Source organism: Rhodamnia argentea, chromosome 3, assembly GCF_020921035.1.
Source record: "Rhodamnia argentea isolate NSW1041297 chromosome 3, ASM2092103v1, whole genome shotgun sequence".
NCBI lineage: Eukaryota > Viridiplantae > Streptophyta > Magnoliopsida > Myrtales > Myrtaceae > Rhodamnia > Rhodamnia argentea.
The window spans coordinates 16773258-16795719 of NC_063152.1; the positions used below are offsets into that span (position 1 = coordinate 16773258).

General features: G+C 38.7%; 2 protein-coding genes across 3 annotated transcripts; both read left to right on the top strand.

Annotated features, from left to right (window-relative positions):
• The first annotated feature begins 359 nt into the window (after positions 1–359).
• Positions 360–8576, top strand: LOC125314432 (glutathionyl-hydroquinone reductase YqjG-like). Its single transcript, XM_048276667.1, has 6 exons — positions 360–448; positions 1497–1721; positions 1796–1972; positions 2080–2304; positions 3937–4065; positions 8209–8576. Exons 1-6 carry the CDS (start codon positions 365–367, stop codon positions 8446–8448), a joined length of 1080 nt encoding a protein of 359 aa, XP_048132624.1. The 5' UTR covers positions 360–364; the 3' UTR covers positions 8449–8576.
• Positions 8577–10924: 2348 nt separating this feature from the next.
• Positions 10925–15143, top strand: LOC115754035 (disease resistance protein RUN1-like). 2 transcript variants are annotated; one of them, XM_030692939.2, is made up of 4 exons: positions 10925–11794; positions 11888–12974; positions 13167–13565; positions 13653–15143. In XM_030692939.2, the coding sequence occupies exons 1-4, from the start codon at positions 11784–11786 to the stop codon at positions 14016–14018; spliced, it is 1863 nt and encodes a 620-aa protein (XP_030548799.1). In that variant the 5' UTR covers positions 10925–11783; the 3' UTR covers positions 14019–15143. The 2 variants fall into 2 exon arrangements, with proteins under 2 accessions (XP_030548799.1, XP_048132622.1); XM_048276665.1 differs by having other exon boundaries at positions 13714–13863.
• Positions 15144–22462: the final 7319 nt, after the last annotated feature.

Below are 22462 nucleotides of genomic sequence, written 5' to 3' on the forward strand. Positions count from 1 at the left end.
ACCGGAAGTAGAAGGGATGAAGGCAATAGAGATCCCCGAAATTATTGCAAAATGCTCAACTTTGCTCTTCAAAAAAGCTTTATCTAAAACGATTTGGCTACTTCATTATTTGAGATGATTTGGCCACTTTAGATGATTATTCGAAATAAAATCTATTTTAGATCTTTGATTAATAAAATGCAGACATTCGGGCTCTTATTTTTTTTCAAAAGGCAAAAGGAAAAGCAAAAGCAAAAGATCAGTTTGAACATTTTGTAATAATAGTCAAGAAATTCCGTCTCCGGTGCCTCTATTCGCAAACTTAACATGAAGAAAGTTTTGTGGGGCTAAATTGGAAGTTCGCCGAAGTCCCGACAGAGTAAGAATGTCCCTTCCCAGACCTTTCTTGTTCTCTCCAGCTCCCTCTCACCAGCAGAGATGTTTCGCACTCTCCCCGTCGCCTAATAAGGTTCTCATCTCTCTCTCTCTCTCTCTCTCTCTCTCTCTCTCCCTCTCTTCAACTTCTTTGTATTTCCAGTACCGCTCTCACTTGAAGTCTGCGACAATCGTTTCGGCTGTCGGTTCATCATGAGTATTTGTCGTTCTTTGGGCTGATATACAAGTTAATGTGCCTCTTCTGGAAAGTTCATGAGTTTTGCTGGTAGCGTATAGCGATTGATGAGCAATGATCGTTGTTCTTTTCCAGTCTTCCTGGGTTACGCAGTTTCTAGATAAAGATTTGGTTACTGAGAGTTTCTGCTTCTTTTCCCTTTCACATTTGAAGCACTTATGTCTCTTGAAATAAAATAAAAAAAAAAAAGAACATTGCAAAGTTGGGTGATAGTCTTGGGTTCGGATTTTTGACTTGGAACCCTCCAGACATGATGATTCTTTGGCAATTTGTGAACCCTTGTTTGATGGGATGGATCCTCCTTGCTAAAATGGCTTTCTTTAGTAATTCTTGGACCCTTTTCCAGATTTAATCACCGTTTTGCTGTGTGGCAATGTTCAGTATTTCTATCGGACAAGTTCCTGTTTTCCTTCTGTTGAATTTTGGTTGTGGATGGCAATGCTCTGCATGTGGCCCTTAGTAGATAAATCCTCATCAGTATGTTTAGGATATGATGATTATCTAAGTATCCTAGGTCGGTTTTGTTCTCACCAAGGACCGTGTTACCGATCCTGTTACTCCCTGTAAAGTAGTTGTTTTACTGCATGAATCACGGGGTCTTTGCTTGTTATATTTCCTTCTGTAGGCTGGGACCTGTAGGTGTCATCCAGCTCATGTTGTGTCTTCGATTTCCCTCTCTAACGCATTTCTTTTGCTTTACTTCAATATGGTTCAGCTCAAACAATGCGAGGCTTCCATACCCTCCTGTTAGTTCCTTCGCTGATAAAATTTTGACTGATCTTTTCCTTTGGTGCACGCTTGATCTGCTGTTTGAATCTGATCATGATGGCATTGCATGACAATGCCTTGACTTTATTGTTAATTAATGTTCTCCTTTGTTCCTCAGCTCACAGTAAGAATGGCTCGTTCCTCAATCGACGAGGTCTCTGAATCCGGTGCTTTTGTTAGGACGCCTTCCGCATTCCATAATTTTATTTCTCAGGATCCAAGTTCTCCTTTCCCTGCCGAATCCGGAAGATACCATCTTTATGTGTCATTTGCTTGTCCCTGGGCATGCAGGTGCCTTGCGTACTTGAAGATTAAAGGACTTGACAAGATCATTGGCCATACAGTAATGGGCATAGTGTTTTTAGTTAGCTCATGCTAATGGTATTCGATCAGCTTTAAGTTATTCATTTCATGCAGGTAGTCAAAGCGAAGTGGGAGAGAACAAAAGATGGTGACCCGCATATTGGATGGGTCTTCCCTACTTCCAACACTGAAGAACCTGGAGCAGAACCGGACCCAATAAATGGAGCTGGAAGTGTGAGAGAACTTTATGAGATTGCAAGTACGGTCTATTCTGGAAAATATTCAGTTCCTGTACGTGACATTTCTGTGAAGGGGTTATTCTATTTCCATTGCTGGTCCATGTGTCTTAACTTGCAAGTTGCCAGTGCTCACAACATATGTGTTGCGCATTACGATAGGTTCTGTGGGATAAGAATCTGAAGACAATCGTTAACAACGAGAGCTCAGAGATCATTCGCATGTTTAATTCTGAGTTCAATGGTTTAGCGGAGAATGCCGCTCTTGACCTTTATCCTCCTCACTTGCGAGCCCAAATAGACGAAGCTAATGGATGGATATACGACTATATAAACAATGGAGTTTATAAATGTGGGTTCGCCAAACAGCAGGAGCCTTACGAAGAGGTACAATCTTCACTACTGTGAATTGTCACTAGTGTTATATGCAAAAGTTGCCACTTGTTTGCTTTTATGTAACTCTCATTCCAGTGGTAGAGCATCCCTTTTGTTTGACGTAGACAACATATAGGCTAGCAAATGACATGGTGAACATATGCTTCCCCTCTTCGTCTGATAACAGATATAGGAATGTCTAATGTGTCCTATGACAGAGTGATAATGTGGAAGTGAATGAGGTGAAAAGCAACTTGCTGAAGGTAATTCTCTGGCAGCTAATTGATGTTGTAAAAAAATAATAATAATAATCTGATTCGTGTTGATTCCTGCATGCATCTGTAAAAGTATATTTTCGTAAATCGAGACTGCATCTACTCTATGTGAAAAAGATAATTTCTCCTCAAGTGGAGGGAAATAATCCATATCAGATGTTTTCCTTTGTTTTGGATCGTTCATACGGACAAATTCTCTGGACTGTTGATACTACCCTATTTGTTCTAAAGAGTGGGTGGCTTCATTCTTTGAAATTTTTAGGGGCAGCCAGTATTAGTTTTTCTTTAGATGTTTTAGTGTCTCCTCGATTGTTAGTTGGGTTGGTACCCATTCAAACACCAGCAACCCCAAAAAAACAGAAAAAATGTTCGGCTATCCGCAACCTGGTCACACCTGACATTTATGAACAGCAAGAAATGGTATGAGGAAGATGCTCTAATTGACTGGGTTTCCTTGGAGTTCTTCCTTCATTTAACTGGAAAATAAGGTTCTGGTATTAAACGCTGCATCGGATAATGGTTTGAACCTCCCTGCAGATGGTTTGTTCAATTTTTCTGGGACCCAAACAAAGCGACCCCCTTTGCCCCGTACTTTTCACTCCAGTGGTGGACTTCTTAAGCAAAATGCCATGCCCCTCCAGATAGGCTGCAAAGATTGGTTTCTGAAAGGGTTAATATACCCAACTATCTCATGTTCCAATGATTATGTACTTTTGCTGACAACAAAATGATCCTATGCACCTGAGACATTGTGGATTCGTTGTATAGATCAGTTTTTCTCTTCTTAGAGGCATATTTGGGACTTGAAGTCAACCTTACTGAAGATGAACCTCTCTCTTTGGGAGACGGCATGGATGATAAGATTCCTTTACATGATAAGGAAATAATTGATAGAGTGCACCAAGGGTGGTAACCTATAAACGATCTCATGCGAGAGAGGGATTTTAACACCTCTTGAACATTGAAAATGCCTTGGGTAGCTTGACCAGTAAACCAAAAGTTCCAAGGAAAAACCAAGCATACTAATCATTGCAAAAGAAATAACATCTGAGAATCCGCCAGATTTTTAGTGAAGGTAATTTTTCTGCTTTCTTTACAAGGTTAATAGACCTCCACAAATAATTCGTTCTGATGGAAAATTGATTCTAACTAACCAAAATTGGATACCTTGGGTCCTTACTGGGGTCTTACCGTCTCTAAACTTGATCCAATGTCTTTCTTGGACTTTTTGGATCTTTTCCTTGTAATTTCATTTTCTAACCAATAAATGGCTGCACCTCCTTGGTGCGCTCTTGCGAAGGTTTACTTTTTTGTATTAATAAAACAAGAAAAGAAAAAGGATCTAATTGATTACATTCCATTCTTGCAGGCTGTGGAGAAGTTATACAAAGCTCTGGACAAATGCGAACAAATACTTAGCAAGCAGCGCTATATTTGTGGAAATATACTAACCGAGACGGATATACGGTTGTTCGTCACACTTATAAGATTTGATGAGGTACACTCTTTTTTTGCGGTTTACTAATACAATACTTGCTTTCAGCATTGAACCATAAATATCAGAACTTTAGGATGCACCCATGAATCGTTTGGTTTGGTTTGGGAAACACTTAGATCTCCTATTGACAAAGAGAATTGCTTACTCTTGACGGTATATTGAGACACAAGATGAAATTAAAGGAAAAATTGACTTCTGTCTGAGATTTGGTCTTGCTAGACACTCAGACGAAACCTTTCTAAGTCAAGCAGAACAGTTTCCTCACCTGGGAACTTGTTGCTGTTTCTGTTGGTCAAGTTGACATGATGCTTTGGACTATATGGTTCTACTGTGACAAGTAAGTACACTTGTGGAAATCACTGGTCATGTTAGACACTCGGACGAAACCTTTCTATTTAGAGCAGTACAGTTTCCTTACCTAAAAATTTGTTTCCTTTTCTGTTGGTCAAGTTGACACAAGGATTTTGACTACGTGGCTTACAGTCAATGAAATAAATGCATATGCAAAAGTCACTGGAAAAGTATAGGTGTTTAGCCATGTCTCTTGAGGTACCCAATTTGTGATGTCTGTGAGAGCTATGAGCTTTCTCTCTGTGATAATTCTATCATCTATAAGGCGGGCTCAATTTTATTTCCTTTTGCTGTTGAAGTATGCGTGAGTTGATCTTTCATGCCATGGAGACAAGCGCCTTTTCCTTTATTGTAGCTGTAAACTGGACCACTCTTACTAATACTGGAATGAGGAAGGAATGGAATCGATCTTACCACTAATAGTCTATCCATCTTCCTCTCTCTCTCTCTCTCTCTCTCTCCCCATATACTTACGTATATATTATAAGTGTTATCACAGAGGGGGGAGGATCAAATATTAGGTATGTGTGTATCGATCTATCTGACTAGGGAAAATAGGCTGGCCACCAGCTGCGTTTCTATGGGGTTTAAGAAATTTGGGGCACCCCCTAGATAGCCCTCCATGGAAGGTTTTTATGGTGATTTAAGGCTTTTTCAAAGACGACATTGTATGGTAAACTCTGACCTAACATTGAAAAAATATTATTGGGCGGAGAAGATGTTGGAGAGAAACCTGACGAACAGACATAGAAGTCTTAAAATCGATTTCTGCCTAAAGAAGAAAAGTTATTGATAGATTTCACCACCAAAAAAGGTGCAGCTACTTGCATTACTTATCATTTAGATTAAATTGTGTCTTTGTCCTTTTCTCTTCCTGATAAAGATAAGGGCATTGTTTATTTTTTTTCCATTTTCCTGAAAAAGATAGGTTTTCATTTAAAAAATCAATAAATAGCTAATTGTGCATAACAACGGTTACTCTTTTCTACATCAGATTTTCGATGACCTCAAACATATGATGTGCTGTCTAGAAAGCAATGTCTAGGAGGCTGTTCTTTCTTTACTTCTGCTGGACTAACCAGTCACAGCACACATCAACCGTTTCATCAGGGGGTGAGCTTAGTTTGAATGGGTAGTTTCATTTAAAAGGCTTGCACTAACCTTCAAGGTATAAGTTTGCAAGTTTTTTGACATAAAACCCAGTTGTTGGAAACAGAGTTGGCCTTGGATTTAGGCTCTTGCTTCCAGAGTAGAACCTTTAACTTGTTTGTGGTCTTTTAAAAGTAGATACTGCTTTGATTTTTCTTTTAAAGGGTGAGAAATTTGAGTTATCTGGGCATCTCTGCTGTGGATAAATGCTTGAATCACAAATATTGGCCCCACTCGTAAACTTTAAATGCAATAATGCTATTAATTTTGCTAAAAGATGTTTGTTCTACAGTGAAGAGAAGACATGGAAAGAAGGAGATGCCCGCTTAAACGTAAAAAACGAAAGGATGAAGTTCCTCATCTATCTCTTTTTAGGCATTGTCAAGATAACAAGTTAATTGGAAACATCATTCTTCTTAGAAAAATGAGACTCTGGGTTTTATATACTATGAGAGCTAGGTAAGAACTTACTAGTTTAACCTATCTTATGCGAAATGGTTTTGCATGTATGGGAATCAGGAATCAACCTGGTAAGCTGGAGTCAAACTTCCAAGGTGACTTGCAATGATTTCCCCATTGAATGTGTTGGTTAACACTCCTTTTGCCATTTGACAATGATTCAATAACCGACTCGAAATTACATTTGATATGTTTGGGTTAATACCACGAACCCCAAAACTAGAACACCTATGATAAACTTACCACAAACTAATTTTTTAACCAACAAAAACCTCAAAACTGGTATATCGTGACAAATTTACCCTCCGTTAGTTTCCGTTGAAGTTTACCATCAAATTGCTGAGTTGTGACTCATGGCAATTGGCGAATGTACCCGTTTGGTGTTATTTTCCTTCTATTTGTCATAGCTGTGTACTCATTTGGGGTTTTTTCGTGGTGTTAACCAATTTTAACGGAATTAAAGGGGGGTTAAATTTATCACATGTGTACCAGTTTGGGTATTTTGTGGTTATAAAAATTAGTTTCGTGTAAATTTATCACGGATGTTCCAATTTGGGGTTTTTGATGGTCAAAAAATTACTTTGGGGTAAATTTGTCGCAAGTGTGCCAGTTTAGGACTTTTCGTGGTATTGACCCTGTATACTTTTCATTATTTTGCAGCATCGAAATCATAAATTGATCTCTTCCGGAAATATTTAACAATCAATAAGTCACTAATTCATCTTCCTCTTTTCAATGGTGCAAGCTATTAATGATCCCTTTTTCTGTAGTTCTGCTGTTATTTTAGTGGCCATCGTAAGGACTTCCATGGAAGGAGAAATATACTTTGGTACAGATGTATCAACTATACAGTTTGAGGATTAAGTCACTAATTCATCTTCCTCTTTTCAATGGTGCAAGCTATTAATGATCCCTTTTTCTGTAGTTCTGCTGTTATTTTAGTGGCCATCGTAAGGACATCCATGGAAGGAGAAATATACTTTGGTACAGATGTATCAACTATACAGTTTGAGGATTAGGACGAAACAGAGTTTTAAAGATTTGTGCATTTTCTGTCTAAATTTGTCTTAGGATTAACGGTTTGTACTAGTTATAAAGAGTAGGGATCCTGTAGTCTCCAAGGATAGGGCAGTCCAAAAACAATTGAGGAAGGGTTCAGACAGGTCTTTCATACAACTATGAGAAAGAAAAGAAAAGAAATCTAAGAACTCTCGTTGTAATTGGCCATTCTGACCGGACCTCATTTTGCAAGTGAGCTCTCTCAGTAAGGTAATGCCATGGAGCAGCAAGTGCATGAAAAGCCATTTACAAGGTCAATGCTAAAATGACCATTCTAAATGTTCATAGACATCTATATACAAATGAATTGTTCACTATTACCAGAAATTTAACCATGTATGTATTTATCTTTGATGGTACAAGAGGTGTTCTCTATTCCAGAAGAGAATGAAAGAAGTGGGTGATGAGAGAATAGGTTATTGGACTATAATCTTTTCGCTGCAATAGTGCAATCGTAGTACTTGTTCCATCTGCAGTGTGACGGAAATCTCAAAAATCTATGAATATCTATACTCCCTAGAGATTTTACTTCTTTGATTATTGCCAATGGTCAAATGCTCTGCCAATGGTTTATACCAACCATGGAATGTTTAGGCAAACACTGTCTGGGCTCCGCTTTATTAGTTGGAGTTGTTAACTCTATACAGAATCATAATACCAGTTCTGCACCATATTTGAGGGTAAGCTTGTCATACTGTTTGGCTTGAGCGTATGCTTTTACATGCTCGTGTGATACCTGTATTCTGAATAATGGCCGTGTTAGGAGCATACCTATTGTTAAACAATTCAGTTAGAGGAAAATTTTAATCACACACACATATATATTTAAGTGGGTCTAGCAGGTATCCACTAGTCAAGGTCTCTTGCATTTGTTTATTTTCAGAAAAACGTTCATGAGATACATTCATTGTGCAGAAAAGGAACTCTAATGTGCATCCTCTCAATCCCTCACATTACACTAGTATGGACATACTGCTTTTTTTGTGATGCTGCATGGTATTGAAAAGTTGGAGCGAAGCCCACGTCATGAGAAAGATGATCTATCACATGAATCTCTTGTGTTATTCTGATTCACTCATTCATCACACGTGTTTCTTGGAGTTTGAACTTTTGTTGTGGCAGTAGGTCTATGCAGTTCTTTTCAAGTGTAACAAAAGACTTATACGTGAGTATCCGAATTTGTTCAACTACACAAAGGACATCTTTCAAATCTCAGGCATGAGTTGCACCATCAACATGGATCACATCAAGCTCAACTATTACAGAAGCCACCCTTCGATGGATCCATTGGGTACTATCCCTATTGGCCCCGACATTGATTATTCTTCTTCTCATGACAGAGGAAGGTTCGCTCTATCCAAATGATAACATCAAAGGAAGTTCAAGCTTTCGACGTTCTGTTCCATGTGATGTGAAGAAACAAACAAGAGATAAGTGTAGCCCCAGTTATCCTAGATTCCCTATATATATGTAACTGGATTGCGCTTGGAAAGCTTTTTCCTGCTTCTCTGCCGGTTTCTGTGTCATTCCTAACTTCATGTACACAAATGCCTGTTCTTCCCTCATGTACTCATTGGGAGATGCATCCATCCTGTGTTACTAGATCTAAGTGGTATAGAGGACCCCTCTTGATTGTTTTTTATTCTTCTTTTGGTCTGTACTGTTTCCTAGCTAAGTAGTCGGTAAAAACCTCTACAGCAATTTGCATAAACAGCATCATTAATAGTTTTTGCCAAAGAGTTCATGCCTAACAGTTACTTGCAGCATCAGTTGACCTCCATGACATCCATTTGATCCAAGTCAATGTTTTCAAACCCGGACCAGATGGTTCAAACAGCATTGTCCGGTTTTTCGCAATCACCCAGTTGGGTGGTTGAATCGGTTAACACTGGGCTCGACCTCTCTTTTATTAGCCAAACTTTTTGTTACTTTGATGAGAAATTGAGGCTGCTGGGGATGGACCCCTGATCTCTATTGAAGTAATAAATTAAATAGCAAAAAATCAACATGGTTATAGTGCGGAATTCCTACAGTTCATCAGTGAGATAATACATTGTTAGGAGCGTTTAATGTAGAAGAGAAAAAGTAAGGGAAAAAGGCGAAACCTCTTTAGAATAAATAAAGGAAAAAATTAAGTTGTCGCAATAGGCCATTTCTTTAATATTTGTACTCATATCAAGTGTCAACTTACAATTACCAAAGAGATTGCCCTAATGTATAGTAGGAGTTTAGGGCACACAAGGTCATGGAAAAAATTACATGTATACCTTTAGAGGCAATACTTTCTTCTCTTCTTCAAAGATAGTTTTCTATAGGGTTAATACTATGAAAAATCTCAAACTGGTACACCTGTGATAAATTTACTCCAAGCTATTTTTTTTTTTTTATCTGGGCAACAAACAAATTTGAGCGCAATGATGTCTGGCATATTCATACTGCCCATAGGTTCAATCAGGGAACAAAAATGGTGTTTGCCCTAATTGGAAAGGGGTTAGAAGTTTTTTGCCAAGATCAATTTATGTCGTGAGCGAATCTTTGAGTAGCATGTATCCCGTTACTTAACTACAACGTATCTCGTGCGGAGATGCTTTCTGGCAGCTAACGTTGTCATGGGATAGTGATAAAGAGCTTCCAATGTAAGAGTTTTTTTGATGTGGATTACATCAATTGAAATTGTAATCCCGTTTTCTAGAGTCAGTCTTATAAGATAATAAGATATATATTCTTAATTAGTTTAAAATAGAGCTGACTAGTGCGCACCGAATTAAGCTCAGTCTGTGATGAGAGGGTCTATTGCTAAAAAAATCCTAAAAATAATGCTCAAGTCTCTCCTCTAACCCCAATGCACAATAACCTAACATAAGGAATAATTATAGTACACGATTTGTAAGAGGCAGTTTCATTGAGTTGGTGATACAAATGGCAATAGACGAGAAGCACTTGAATCTTGGATCGTCGTTGTTCCGCATTAAAAGCGACGAATTTCAAATTATGTGCACAAATCCTTGATTTCCATTATTATGTTCTAGATTCTAGTCATGGCGATCTTGGAGTGCCATTTTTGCGGCTTCCAACCCAACCTGGGAAAATTGTGTCACGGGTGATGGAGTAATTATGACTCAACCCTGATATGAGATCATTATGATAATATCTAGAGGGGTCTTAGTATTGGTTGCTCCTCTCCGTTCGTTTTGCAAGTGCATACAAAATAATTAAAACATGTACATTTGTTTACACCCACCCCCCACCATCACAGCACATTGAGAACCTTATGAGAAATTACTTGGATTTCCACACAGACATGCGATTGCGCTCAATTTGCTCCAAAATCCCAATGTCCAAGTGAGCACGACAACTTGGACCAAAAAAAAAAAAAAAAAAAGTGAGCACGACAACACTGGCGATGGCTTCATAGTTCAGGAATGTTCCTGGAATACTTAATTCACATATGGGCATATGAATATATAATATATATTACATTTTCTTCTGGTCGAAATAATATATATTATACACGCATATATATATGTATAAATGTATTTATTATGTGAACATCATATAATTGCCAAAGAGAAACCGCCAATAGTGCAAGAAACAACTTTCGGCAGTTCATGGCGACTCGTATAATCATTAGACTGGTTCTACCCTTTCATTTACGTCTGATGGATCAAATAATATACGTGTATAAGTGACATATGTAATTCATTATACATACCAAATTAAGTAAGAGTGAACAACTTCGGCCGGCACCAATTACAGCTTCGCTCTTCACTCATAATTTTGTTGTGGATATTCAATTGGTGCCGGCCGAAGTGAGCTTCTTGGCAGCTTCTGAAAGATCCAAACGGCTTACCGAGATGGCGGAGACATCAACGAAGACTGTTGCGAACTTCTCTTTATAGGAGAAAGCATTTGCGGTAAACGAAGATCAGTCATGGATGTGGGGTTTCGACATGAGCATGTGCATTTGTGGATGAGGTTTCGGTACAAAGACTGAAAACTTACCTCTACATTTGTCCTAGTAGAAATTAGCCTCATCCTCCTGCAAATGGGTATGGCTTTCGGCAGCTTTTCCAATCCTTGTTGTACAGGGAATTTGCAGCAACCTATGTAGTCGAACTTTCACATCGGCAGCGGTTGCTAGTATTTTCTGTCCTTCTTACTAACTGCGGCCTCTCCAGGAGAACGGGTACAAAGAACCAATAAATATGTTGAACGCCTCTTCCGATAATCAGGAAATGGGAAAGTCGTCAGGATATGATTACGAAGTATTTTTGAGCTTCAGAGGACTGGATACCCGTATGGGCATCACTGATTATCTTTACACAAGCATGATTGACGCTGGAATTCGGGTATATAAAGATGATGAAGAGCTCAGCACTGGGGAAGAGATTGGTGGCCAGCTTCTCCAAGCGATCAAGCAGTCAAAGATCTCAATACCAATCTTTTCGAAAGGATATGCTGACAGTACATGGTGCCTTAGGGAGTTGGTCAAGATGGTGGAGTGCAAGAACACAAGGAGACATAAGATCATGCCCATTTTCTATGATGTCACACCATCTAAGGTAAAAAACCAGACTGAGCACTAGGGCGAGGCCATTGTTTCTCATGCAAACAAGAAGCAGTTTGATAATGAGACTATCTACAAGTGGAAGGCTGCTCTCAATGAGGTTGGAGCGCTAAAGGGTTGGGATCTCGGAAGTATGCCAAACAGGTAATTTTATAGTGTATGGTCTAGTTGTTCCAGAGGCATTATTTTGTTCGGCTAAATCTAATGTCTATATGCTTTTTCCTCCAATTCTATCAGAGGCAAAGGAGAATTCGTGAAAGATGTCGTCAATGATGTTTTGACGGAGTTGAAAACTGCCTACTTGGAACTATCCGATTGCTTAGTTGAAGTAGACAATCATGTGGATGAAATCATAAGGATGGTAGGCCCACACGACCATGAAACAAAGATCGTTGGAATCCACGGTATGGGTGGCGTGGGAAAGACGACTCTTGCCAAAATAGTGTACAATCAACTTTCTAATAATTTTGTTGATTGTTGCTTCCTTGGTGACATCCGAAAAAAAGAGATCACGCGCTTGCAAAATCAACTCTTATCGACCATCCTTAAAAGAAAATGGCATGACATCAATGATGTCATGGAAGGGAAAAAGCTAATCAAGGAAAGGTTGTGCTCTAAAACAGTGCTTCTTCTACTTGATGATGCTGATGAGGCAAGTCAACTTGGTGCACTCATGCATAAGCGTGAGTGGTTTGGTAAGGGAAGCAGGATTATCATTACAACTAGAGATCAAGGAATTCTTAAAGTGCCCACACTTGTTGATGGGACTTATGAACTTACGGCCATGGATTTTGATCATTCTCTTCAACTTTTTAGCAAACATGCTTTTAGAAGAGATTATCCCTTAGAGCAATATGTCTCTCACTCTGAAAGAGCCGTAAATATTTGTAGCGGTCTTCCTTTAGCTCTTGAGGTTGTAGGATCTCTTCTATCTGGAAAAAGCGTAGAGGAGTGGGATGTCACATTAAAGGAGCAACAAGAATCTCCTCAAGAGGATGTTGGAAAGAAGTTGATGATCAGCATCGAGGCATTAAATGAAAACCAAAGAAAAATGTTTCTTGATATTGCTTGTTTTTTCATTGGGTATGATAGGAGGATTGTGATTCCCATGTGGGAGAGCTGTAAATTTCTTCCTCATCAGTCTCTTGGAGTCCTCCAGCAAAGATCTTTGATAAAGATTAAAGATGATAACCAACTGTGGATGCATGATTGGTTAAGGGATGTTGGAAGAAATTTTATACAACAAGGAAGTGGTATGAAACCAGAGAAGCAACAATGGGTGTGGACTCATGAGCAGGCTTTGGATGTTCTGGAGAAAACACAGGTAAATTGTACAGCTTCATTCCTTTAAAAGGAGATTGACCAGTATATTTGTTTTGGATTTTGTTTCTATGAGTGGATTCATTATTCCAGTGCACTTAATGATGTGGTTTATTAATCGTTTTCTCCTTGAAGGATATCGATGCGGTAAATCATGATTTTTTCTGACTTCCGTTTTCTGTTTCTATTTTGGCAGAATGGAGGTGGTGTTCCTGGAATTGGAAGCATTGAAGCAATATGTCTTGAGTTTGATGAACTATCTCAATACTCCTTGATAAAAGAACTTTTAGCAAGTCTTTCTAATCTAAGGTTCCTTCAAGTGGACAAAAAGTTCATTCGTCAAGTGGATAGCAAGGACTTAAGTGGAGACTCAGTGTCTATCCTTACTCAAGCGGATCGTTTCCAATATCACCAGAGGTTAAATTTTGTTCAAACCACATTTGGCCCACTTATCCTTCCAGAGTTGAGATGGCTTTCATGGAATTACTTTCCTATGGATTTTGAGCTGACCAATTTCTCCTTGAGGAAGCTAGTAATCCTTGACTTCTCATGGAGTGAAATCACGGAAGAATGGGCTGGATGGAGCTACTTCAAGGTACGATTTTTCAAATAAAATCAACATGAGTTCTTTTATTGTAGGTTATCTTAATTTAACCTGAAGAGCAATATGTTTTCTTTTCAGTTGGCTAAGAATTTGAAGGTCCTAAATCTGACAGGATGCAAAAATTTGCGTAAAACTCCAGACTTGTCTTTTCTTGTGTACTTAGAGCGGCTGATTCTCGAAAGTTGTAGGAGTTTGGTTCAAATTGATCCGTCCATTAGTCACCTTAAGAGGTTAGTCTTCTTAAACTTGAAGGGCTGTCGTTATCTCAGCAAGCTACCAAACGAGATGGGGCAGCTAGAATCTTTAAGGGAACTTCTTTTGGACTCTACATCTATAGAAGAGATCCCTGAATGGAGAAAGATGGAGAAACTGGAAATTCTCAGCTTGGTTCAATGTAATGCACTGAAAAAATTTGATTTCCTCGGTACCGCAGGAGAGCTTTAACTAGTGGGAAACCATTTGATTCAACTGCCTAAGTCGATCGAAAATTTCAACGCATTGATTGAGTTAGATATATCGGGTTCCGGTATTAGGGAGTTACCAGATTCAATTAGGTACATGAAGAATTTGAAAGTGCTAAAGATGCGCCAAAGCTTCCTAAGAAAGCTACCTATCGCCATTGGAATGTTGGAGAAGCTCGAACAGCTAGAGGCAGGGGTTTTTCCAAGAGGAGAAGTTCCCGTTAATATTGGGCAGCTACCATTTTTAAGTAAATTGGTGTTAGCGTACACAGAAATTTCAGCCTTGCCTCAGCATCCAGAAAGTCTAATCACTCTAGACTTTCATACACCTTCAATGGAGACAATGTCGGACCTCTCGAACCTATTGAATTTGAGAGTTTTGAAGTGGCATGTAAGATTCAAGAATCCTTTGAAACTTGAATCAGCTCCAAGTTCTTGGGGGATTGGAAGATTACGCATGCTTGAGACCTTGGACTTGTATTGCCCTGACATCGACTCCTTACCTTCCGATCTTGTTCTCCTTTCTCAACTGAAGGGGCTCAATCTCTGGTGCTCTAATTTGCAATGCCTACCAAGGCTTCCGACAAATTTGTCATGCTTACGTCTCAAATTTTGCAAAAGCATGAAAACAACGAATGATATGTCCAACTTGAAAGCATTATCACATCTGTACATAGGTTTATGTGACGAGCTAACAGAGATTGAAGGCCTTGAAGGTTTGGAGAACCTGAGAACACTAATGCTCGTCAGGCTTCCATCATTGGCAAAGTTGCCTGATCTGACTAACTTGAAGAAGCTTAAGAAGATTTTTCTAAGCTTCTGTACTGAGCTGTTTGAGATTCCAGATTGTCCGGATTCGTTGGAGATACTTGAGATTCACAACTGTTTTAAACTACAAAAGTTGCCCGTTCCATCAAGCTCCAAGAATCTGAAAGTTTCGGTTCGATGGGAATGGGAATGGGCTTGACTACAACGGTACAAACAATCTTTTCTTCTTGTAATGTTCACGTTTTTCTTATGTAGATTTTGGATTATATATGCATTAAGGCCCCGAACAAGTGTGGTCTCTCCAGCTTTGTAATGTGATTTCGGTTACTGAAAAATAAATCTGTCATGCTTACTAGCAAAATGAAGGAGAATCACCTTAGAGGTAGTAGATAGTCTTTTTCACGAGAAAAGTAAGTTCTAAGAATAAGAAACAATCTCTCGACCAAAAAAATAAAAATAAATAAGAATAAGAACATTTTTTTAAATGAACATCACATATGTGGACCCCTAAACTAAGGGCTTCGGTCACATTAGATTTTATACATCACAAATTTGACAAAATTAGAGATTGAAAAGCCTAAGCGTATGAGTAAAAAAAAAAACCTGATTATTAAGGACATTGGACTAATTTAATGGTAAAATGTGTGGAGAATGGGTCAAAATGACGGAAGAAACTTAATCCTCCATCTGAGGCAAATTTGGCTGGAGGAAAAGAAAATGAAAGAAGAAATTTCTTTATCTTAGGCAAATTTGAGTGAAGCTTTAGATAAATCAAGAAATCTTTACTCATTCAAAGGGCACTAAATCGAGTTTGGCTGATTTTGGAGGGGAAGCAAGGTAAAACTTCTAGCGAGGAACATGTTTTCCAAATGAGATCATTTAACCTAATGTCCAGACTCTAGACTGATCTTCAAAATCATGCAATATAAAATTATTTGATTTTCAAAATCACTTTTCAACGCGCCTGCTACTGTTCATGCAGCTTCTCTCTCGGTTTTCTAGGGTTTTTGACACTGTTCATCGGCTGGTTTTCTTGTGATTTCGTGCGATCGGCCCATTGATCTCCCCTAATTTTTTTTTGTGTCTGAGGTCGCCCATCCTCCTCCTTTGTCTTCACAGCTGGGATCTCACCTTCGAGCCTCCCTGCTGACTGTATGGCAGATCTGGATTGAGCTCACCCATGAACGAACAACCCGATATTCTGAAGGAGCTCCCCTCGCAGAAGCCGCTTGTGGGTAAGGGGAAAGCCAAACAGGTTGAGATGCCTTCCAAGCAACTCCTTGGGATCCGGATTGGATCATCCGTAGCTGGCCCTCTCTCTGATACAAACAAGGACCCATAGAGAAGGAAACCTGCTGCTGGCTCGGGCCATGATCAGCAAGACTCACGGCCTGGTAGGCGTGGTTGTAGCTGGGGAAGGGCATCGTCCAAGCCACCCCTTCGTGATTCCATGGATGCTTCGCAACATTCCCAGCGATCTTGGGCCGCTGTTGCAAGGTCAGTTGAAAAGGGGTACGATCTTACCTATATCCCGCCCTCTAATGTTGGTTGTAAAACGGTAGTGAGAATATTTGATGCGTCTCTGGTGGATACCAATCCTAAGTGGAAGGAGTGCCTAGTCGACTACTATGTTGGGAGGAAACTCCCCTTTACGCTTACCGAAACTGCTGCTAAGAATGTTTGGGGGGCACATTTGGTTGATGTTATGGCTAACGACGATGTATTTTACTTTTTCCATATTCCTGATGATGCATTTCGTAGGCAGATCTTGGATAGTGGTCCGAAAACCATCTTAAGGGTGCCTCTAATTCTCCAACAATGGCACCCTTCCTTAGAACTCAAGAGAGGTCATCATGAGTGTAACGACCCAGGAACTATATCCTGTTATTCTACTTCTAAACTAATTTATTCATTATTTTCGACCATACTTTATTATCTATTTGTGGAAATATGATTGTAGGTTACCTATATAAAGAGACATAGCAGCTTCCAAGATATTTATAAACCTACTTAGATTTTTTATATACATAAAGTATATCTTACAATGTTCATTGCATTAAAAATGTACAATCAAAATTTAGGAATGTTATCTCGACTACTGTTACTCAGCATCTCCTTACTCTCTCAAGACCATTAAAACTTCTTTGTCTTCTAACTAGTAATTTCGATTCTAACATACTCCAGATCCGCCTCTACATCTATTACTTCCTACCGGGAATATTCCATGTGAGTCGACAATTCAAACAACAGGGATGTGGCCAGGCCATCTCAATTTCTCTAAAGAAAAGGGGATGGGCGAACAGCCTAGTAAATGAAATCACTAGGTCTAAAATAGGAATATTCGTCCCATACCCGATGCAGTGGTGTAAATGCTATTAAACAAAGCTATTACGTGATCCACTATAGAATAAATGTCATGTATTTCACACATCAAGTATGCACGTGCAATGATTCTTTCATGTTACTCGTGGCTTGTATAGCTCATAAGGTAGGGGTGAGCGGTTGCAGATTTAAGGAAGGTTCTACCTAAAATCTGGAACCTCCCCACTAATATAGGTTTCTCATTTTTCGGAACCTAGAACTCACCTTCGTACCCTAGAACTTGGAATCTACCCTATCACAAGCTCTAGGGTCCGGTTCCAGTGTATCCGGGAACCTGCAATTTTACTAAGAACACTTAAGAAATGCAGCTCCAACATCCACATAATCATTTTTAATCACAGAGAATGATTAGCAGTTGGTAAAAAAAAAGGCCATTACATTACCAAAGTGCAAGATTGTGAATTATAAAATATGAGACTCGAATAATTCAAAGTATTTGCAATATACCAACATGCTACCTGTACAATACCTTTTTGAAATTATCTCGAATCTCTTTCCTATTTGGGTATAGCACAATCGAGCTCAAGTTTTCAGTTTTTTTTTAGCTTGCTCTTGTAAACTTCTCTCATGTTCAGCTTGGGCTTTCTTTTCCTCCACCAACTCCCGAGCAATTCGCTCCCTCTCCGATTCGATCCGTTAAAGAAGTTTAAGTGATTTCAAGATCACATTCCCAATTCTTATGACACATATACAACATAAGTAGCAACATTCCCAATTTTTATGACACATATAAAAAGTGCTGGTTCCGGTTTCGATTTCGATTCCGGTTCGGTTCTATAGAGAACCGGGCACCTAAATCGGCGTTTCCTCAAAATGTGGAATCGGGAACCGGACCTTATTTCACTAGAACCTAGAATCGGACCGAAACCACATGTTCGGTTCTCCGATTTCTAGTTCTACCTTGGAACCATGCTCACCCCTATCATAAGGGCTGTGAGCTCGTCAGCTCGTTCTCGTAATCTCGTAGTCGTTACCCAAGAACACTTTCTCGCAAGCCTTAACGTCGCTCGGGAAAGATGACGTCCTGTTCACATTGTCATCTTCACGGGAAACGACGTCTTCCAATCTCGTAATAAGGCCAACTCTAATTCCCACCCCTCGATCGACGGTCTCGTAATTCCCGTATAAATGCCAATTATGGCTTCCGTCACTCCTTAGGTGTTAATATGTGAGCAATGATTTCCTATTTTCATATGCACACGCATTCTTTGGCAAACACATGCCCATTTATCATCTTTTATTGTTATAAGAATGGAAACCAAACGACGAAGGATCGCTCAAGCCTTTTCCAACCGCACGGAATCAGCCTAGTGGGACCCGGACCGATCCGACCGACGGAGGTTGGCCTTGGCGATTCCCGTTCGGTCCTTGTTCAAATATCCATCTCTTTTTCAATGTTTGATGAATGTGATTTGTGATACAACATACATAACTTTTGTACGGCGTTCACTTGAGTGCTATAACTTTCAAAACGTTCACTTAAGTGCCATAACTTTCAAAAATCGTTCACTTGAGTGCCATGTTGACGTGGACGCCGGAAAAGCTGACATGGTAGCTGGAAAACTGACGTAACACGCCGAAAAGTTGACATCGTTCGCCGGAAAAATGACGTGGCACGCCGGAAAGCTAACGTAGCACGCCGGAAAAGTTGCTGTAACACTCAAGTGAACGATTTTGTTCTGACGTGGCACTCAAGTGAACGATTTTTGAAAGTTATGGCACTTAAGTAAACATTTTGAAAGTTATGACACTTAAGTGAATGCCGTACACAAGTTATGGCACTTGTAGTATACTTATCCCCAACATCAAGCATTAAACAAACATTACTATCTTAGAACTATTAATCCCTTTATCTGGTATCCGAATTGTGGCGTCCTTCGTTAAGCAACAAGGAAACAAGACGAGAAGTGGCGTGACGACGGCGGCAGTACAAGGCGGCGGCGTGAGGCGATCGAGAGTGGAAGGTCGGCGTGAGGGAGAAGGGGAAGTAAAAAGGGAGAGGGATAGTATATAAGGAAAAAGGAGAGAATTGATGGACGATGGAGTGAAGAATCGTACCCCTATTTAGAGGAATTTCCTAGCATTAATTATTTGAAAGCAACATTGATCTTATCCTATCATTAATTACTTAAAAGTGACGTTAATCTTATTCTGTTACTTGAAAGCGACGTTGATATTATTTTATCATTAATGACTTGAAAGCGACGTTGATCTTATCATATTACTTGAAAGTGACGTTGATCTTATCTTATCATTAACTGCTAGAAAGCGACGTTGATCTTATCATATGTTTAAATGCTTGAAAATGACATTGTTCCTATCCTTTAGAAAAACTTAGTTGACTTTATTTTTATTCTTTAGAAAATTGACTTGCCTTTGACTCAATTGACTTAGCATTGACTCCCCTATTCTATTTGATTTATGAATATCAATTCAAGAACTATTTTTTCATATTATATTTTCTAATACAAGAACTTCTGCATCCACAAGAGTGTTGACACCTAAATTTTGATTTTTCTTAAATCGTTTATCTTGCATAAAAAATGAGAATTAACTTTAGTTCTCACCAAAAATAATTTTCATGCATAACATGTTTAATGTTTCTCAATTTTATGATTCACGTATTTGCATTAGCATTTGTCCGCATCGGCAGTGCGAGATTGACTTAATTGGATGAGCGATGAACCCGAGCTCACACAAAATTCGGCTGAACCCATTGTTATAGCCAAATTTTTTATAATGCCAATTAGTAAAATAAAACTTGGAGGATAATTCAGCATTTTATTATCAAATCTTGAGATTTCTTTGAGAATATCCTTTATCTCAAGATAGGAAATGAAATATTCGCTGGAAGCTCTAAACCTAGCATTATATAAGACTCATGTTCACGTTGAAAAGGGGGGAGGCCACCAAAAATTCTTATACGGCATTCATTCTCGGAAAAAAAAAGACAACGGAAGAGAGAGAAAGAATCATTCTTTTTCTTTTCTGCTTGGTGGAAGATTCACGGAGGAGCGAGCCGAGGAAGGTCCACTCATTGCAAGACATTGGGGGCTATATCACTTCTTGATAAACGGCAAAAGTGGGGATTGAATTCTCGTCCTTCTTGGGGGCGTTTTCTGTCTATGGTCTTCATACATTGTCTAAGGAACTACAAGATGGACGGCACATTGAGAGCAGAATGTGATACATGTCCAGAGAGCGAATGTGAAGGGAGAAGCTGATTTCCCCTCCATGATGATCTTCTATAATGACACCAGTTATTGATGTCATATCTTGGTTCCGTGTGTTCATCCAAATTTTATCTCTACTCATATATTCGCATTGTAGTCTTTTTGTTTCGTTTGCGAGGAATCCTTACTCCGGACTTGCGGTGAATTTTTATTACGCAGACTACCAGATTCGTTGAAATTAGCCACGAGTCCAGCCACGCCAAGCTGTCCTTGCCGCCCGTGATGTCCAAGCCGAAGTTTGGTCGACGAGCTTGGCGAGAATTCAAATTGGAAAGGCAATCCGGCAAATTTGGAGGGTATAATTTCTTATCCTAAATTGAATATTGTCCTGCCTATTTTTTGTATGTTGCATATATTTGCATATCCTACATATTGCATCGAAGTGGATATTTTTTTAAAATACAGGTTGATTAGGAAAATTTCTTTTCCTAATCCGCAACTTGTCATACGATCGAGAACGTCCATCTTTAGGATTATTGATGGAATACTCGATTAGGCAAGGATTTGAGTTCAATCGTTAATCGTGGGATTACGAATTAAAGATTGACTCAAATATTCGCGAAATATTTCAAAACTTGATTGATAGATCCACTTTCTTGATTGACATTGATTGGCATATTCACTTTCCTCAATTGATTGGAATTGTTTGATTGTCATATCTTTTAGAATATATCCATCGCGTGATCGAATCTTGAAAATTCTAAAAAAATTGCATTCATTCACTTTGCATATTTGAAAATTGCATCTTTTAAAAAATAACATCATGTAGATATTGCATATCTAATTTTTTTAAATAATTATATTAGATTGCATTTTAGGATAGAAATTGCATGTTTAAATAGAATTTTATGCCAAATAATCTATCTTAATATATTAGGGTTTAGGTCAATTTAAACTCTAAAATATGCAAGATAAATATTGTTTTGGCATAGTTCTATTTTAGGAAATTAATTCATCCGAAAATATAAAAAAATTCATTCATCCATGCCACATCATCTTTGCCATGTCAGATTAGGTTGCATTTTAGCTTATATTGCGTATTAGAATTGCATGTCTAGGTTTTAATTATTTTACATGTCACGTAGTTAATTTAATTAAACCATGGTCTCACTTGTATATTAATTTAATTTGCATGTCATCTTGTTTAGTCTTGCATTTAATTCATAACATTGCATTGCATATAGTATAGTTTTTCATGCATTCATAAAAAATCAAAAATAAAAGAATTATCTTGTGTGGCGCATGCTCCCTTGATTATATTGACCTTCGGATGTTTATTAATTGATTGTGCACCCGCATGATAACCTTTGTTAGTGACTTAGGTTAAAATCAATGTTGCCTTCTCTAATGATTTTTCATGAAATAAAATGGTACCGAAAGGGCGTTAGAGTAATCCGACGTAATCAAGTCCCCGAACTCTTAATCTCCGGTTCGTAGGAATAAAATAGTTCTCCCGCTATTTTATTTAGGTTTCTAATCGACCTACCATAAATGATAAGTGGCGGCTCCAAAATTAAAATATATTGCATGTTAATCAATTGAACCTCAAGTTGCGATTTGGTATGGACTTGGGAGAGTCCGAGCTAGGTTGGTTAAATAATTAACCCGATAATCCATTAGCCTAGAAATTTTCCAAATTTTTAGGTCGCGACAACTTAGCGACTCCACTGGGGACTTGAACAACTTGATTTTCTCGAAAAATTTTTTGATTAATCAATCACTTTAATTTTCGAAAAAATTAAAAGGCACATTAGTGGACTTAGGCCGACAATTTCATGGAAAATCGCATTTTTGTTTGGCAATTGGACTCCGTGTAAGTCTTTAACCATAGTGTTAAATGATTTTGCAGATTGGGAGTTATAAGGGGAGGAGTGTTTGGCTAACCTCTTGTTTTGCAGATTGGTGTTTGGGATTGTTTGTTTAATTATGCACTTTTTGAAGTGGCGATTGTATTTAATTGTTGTGCATGATTTATTGCTTTAGCACTACACCACACACAACCCGTGACCGAACCTGGGCCACTAGTTTTAGGATGGTACCGAGA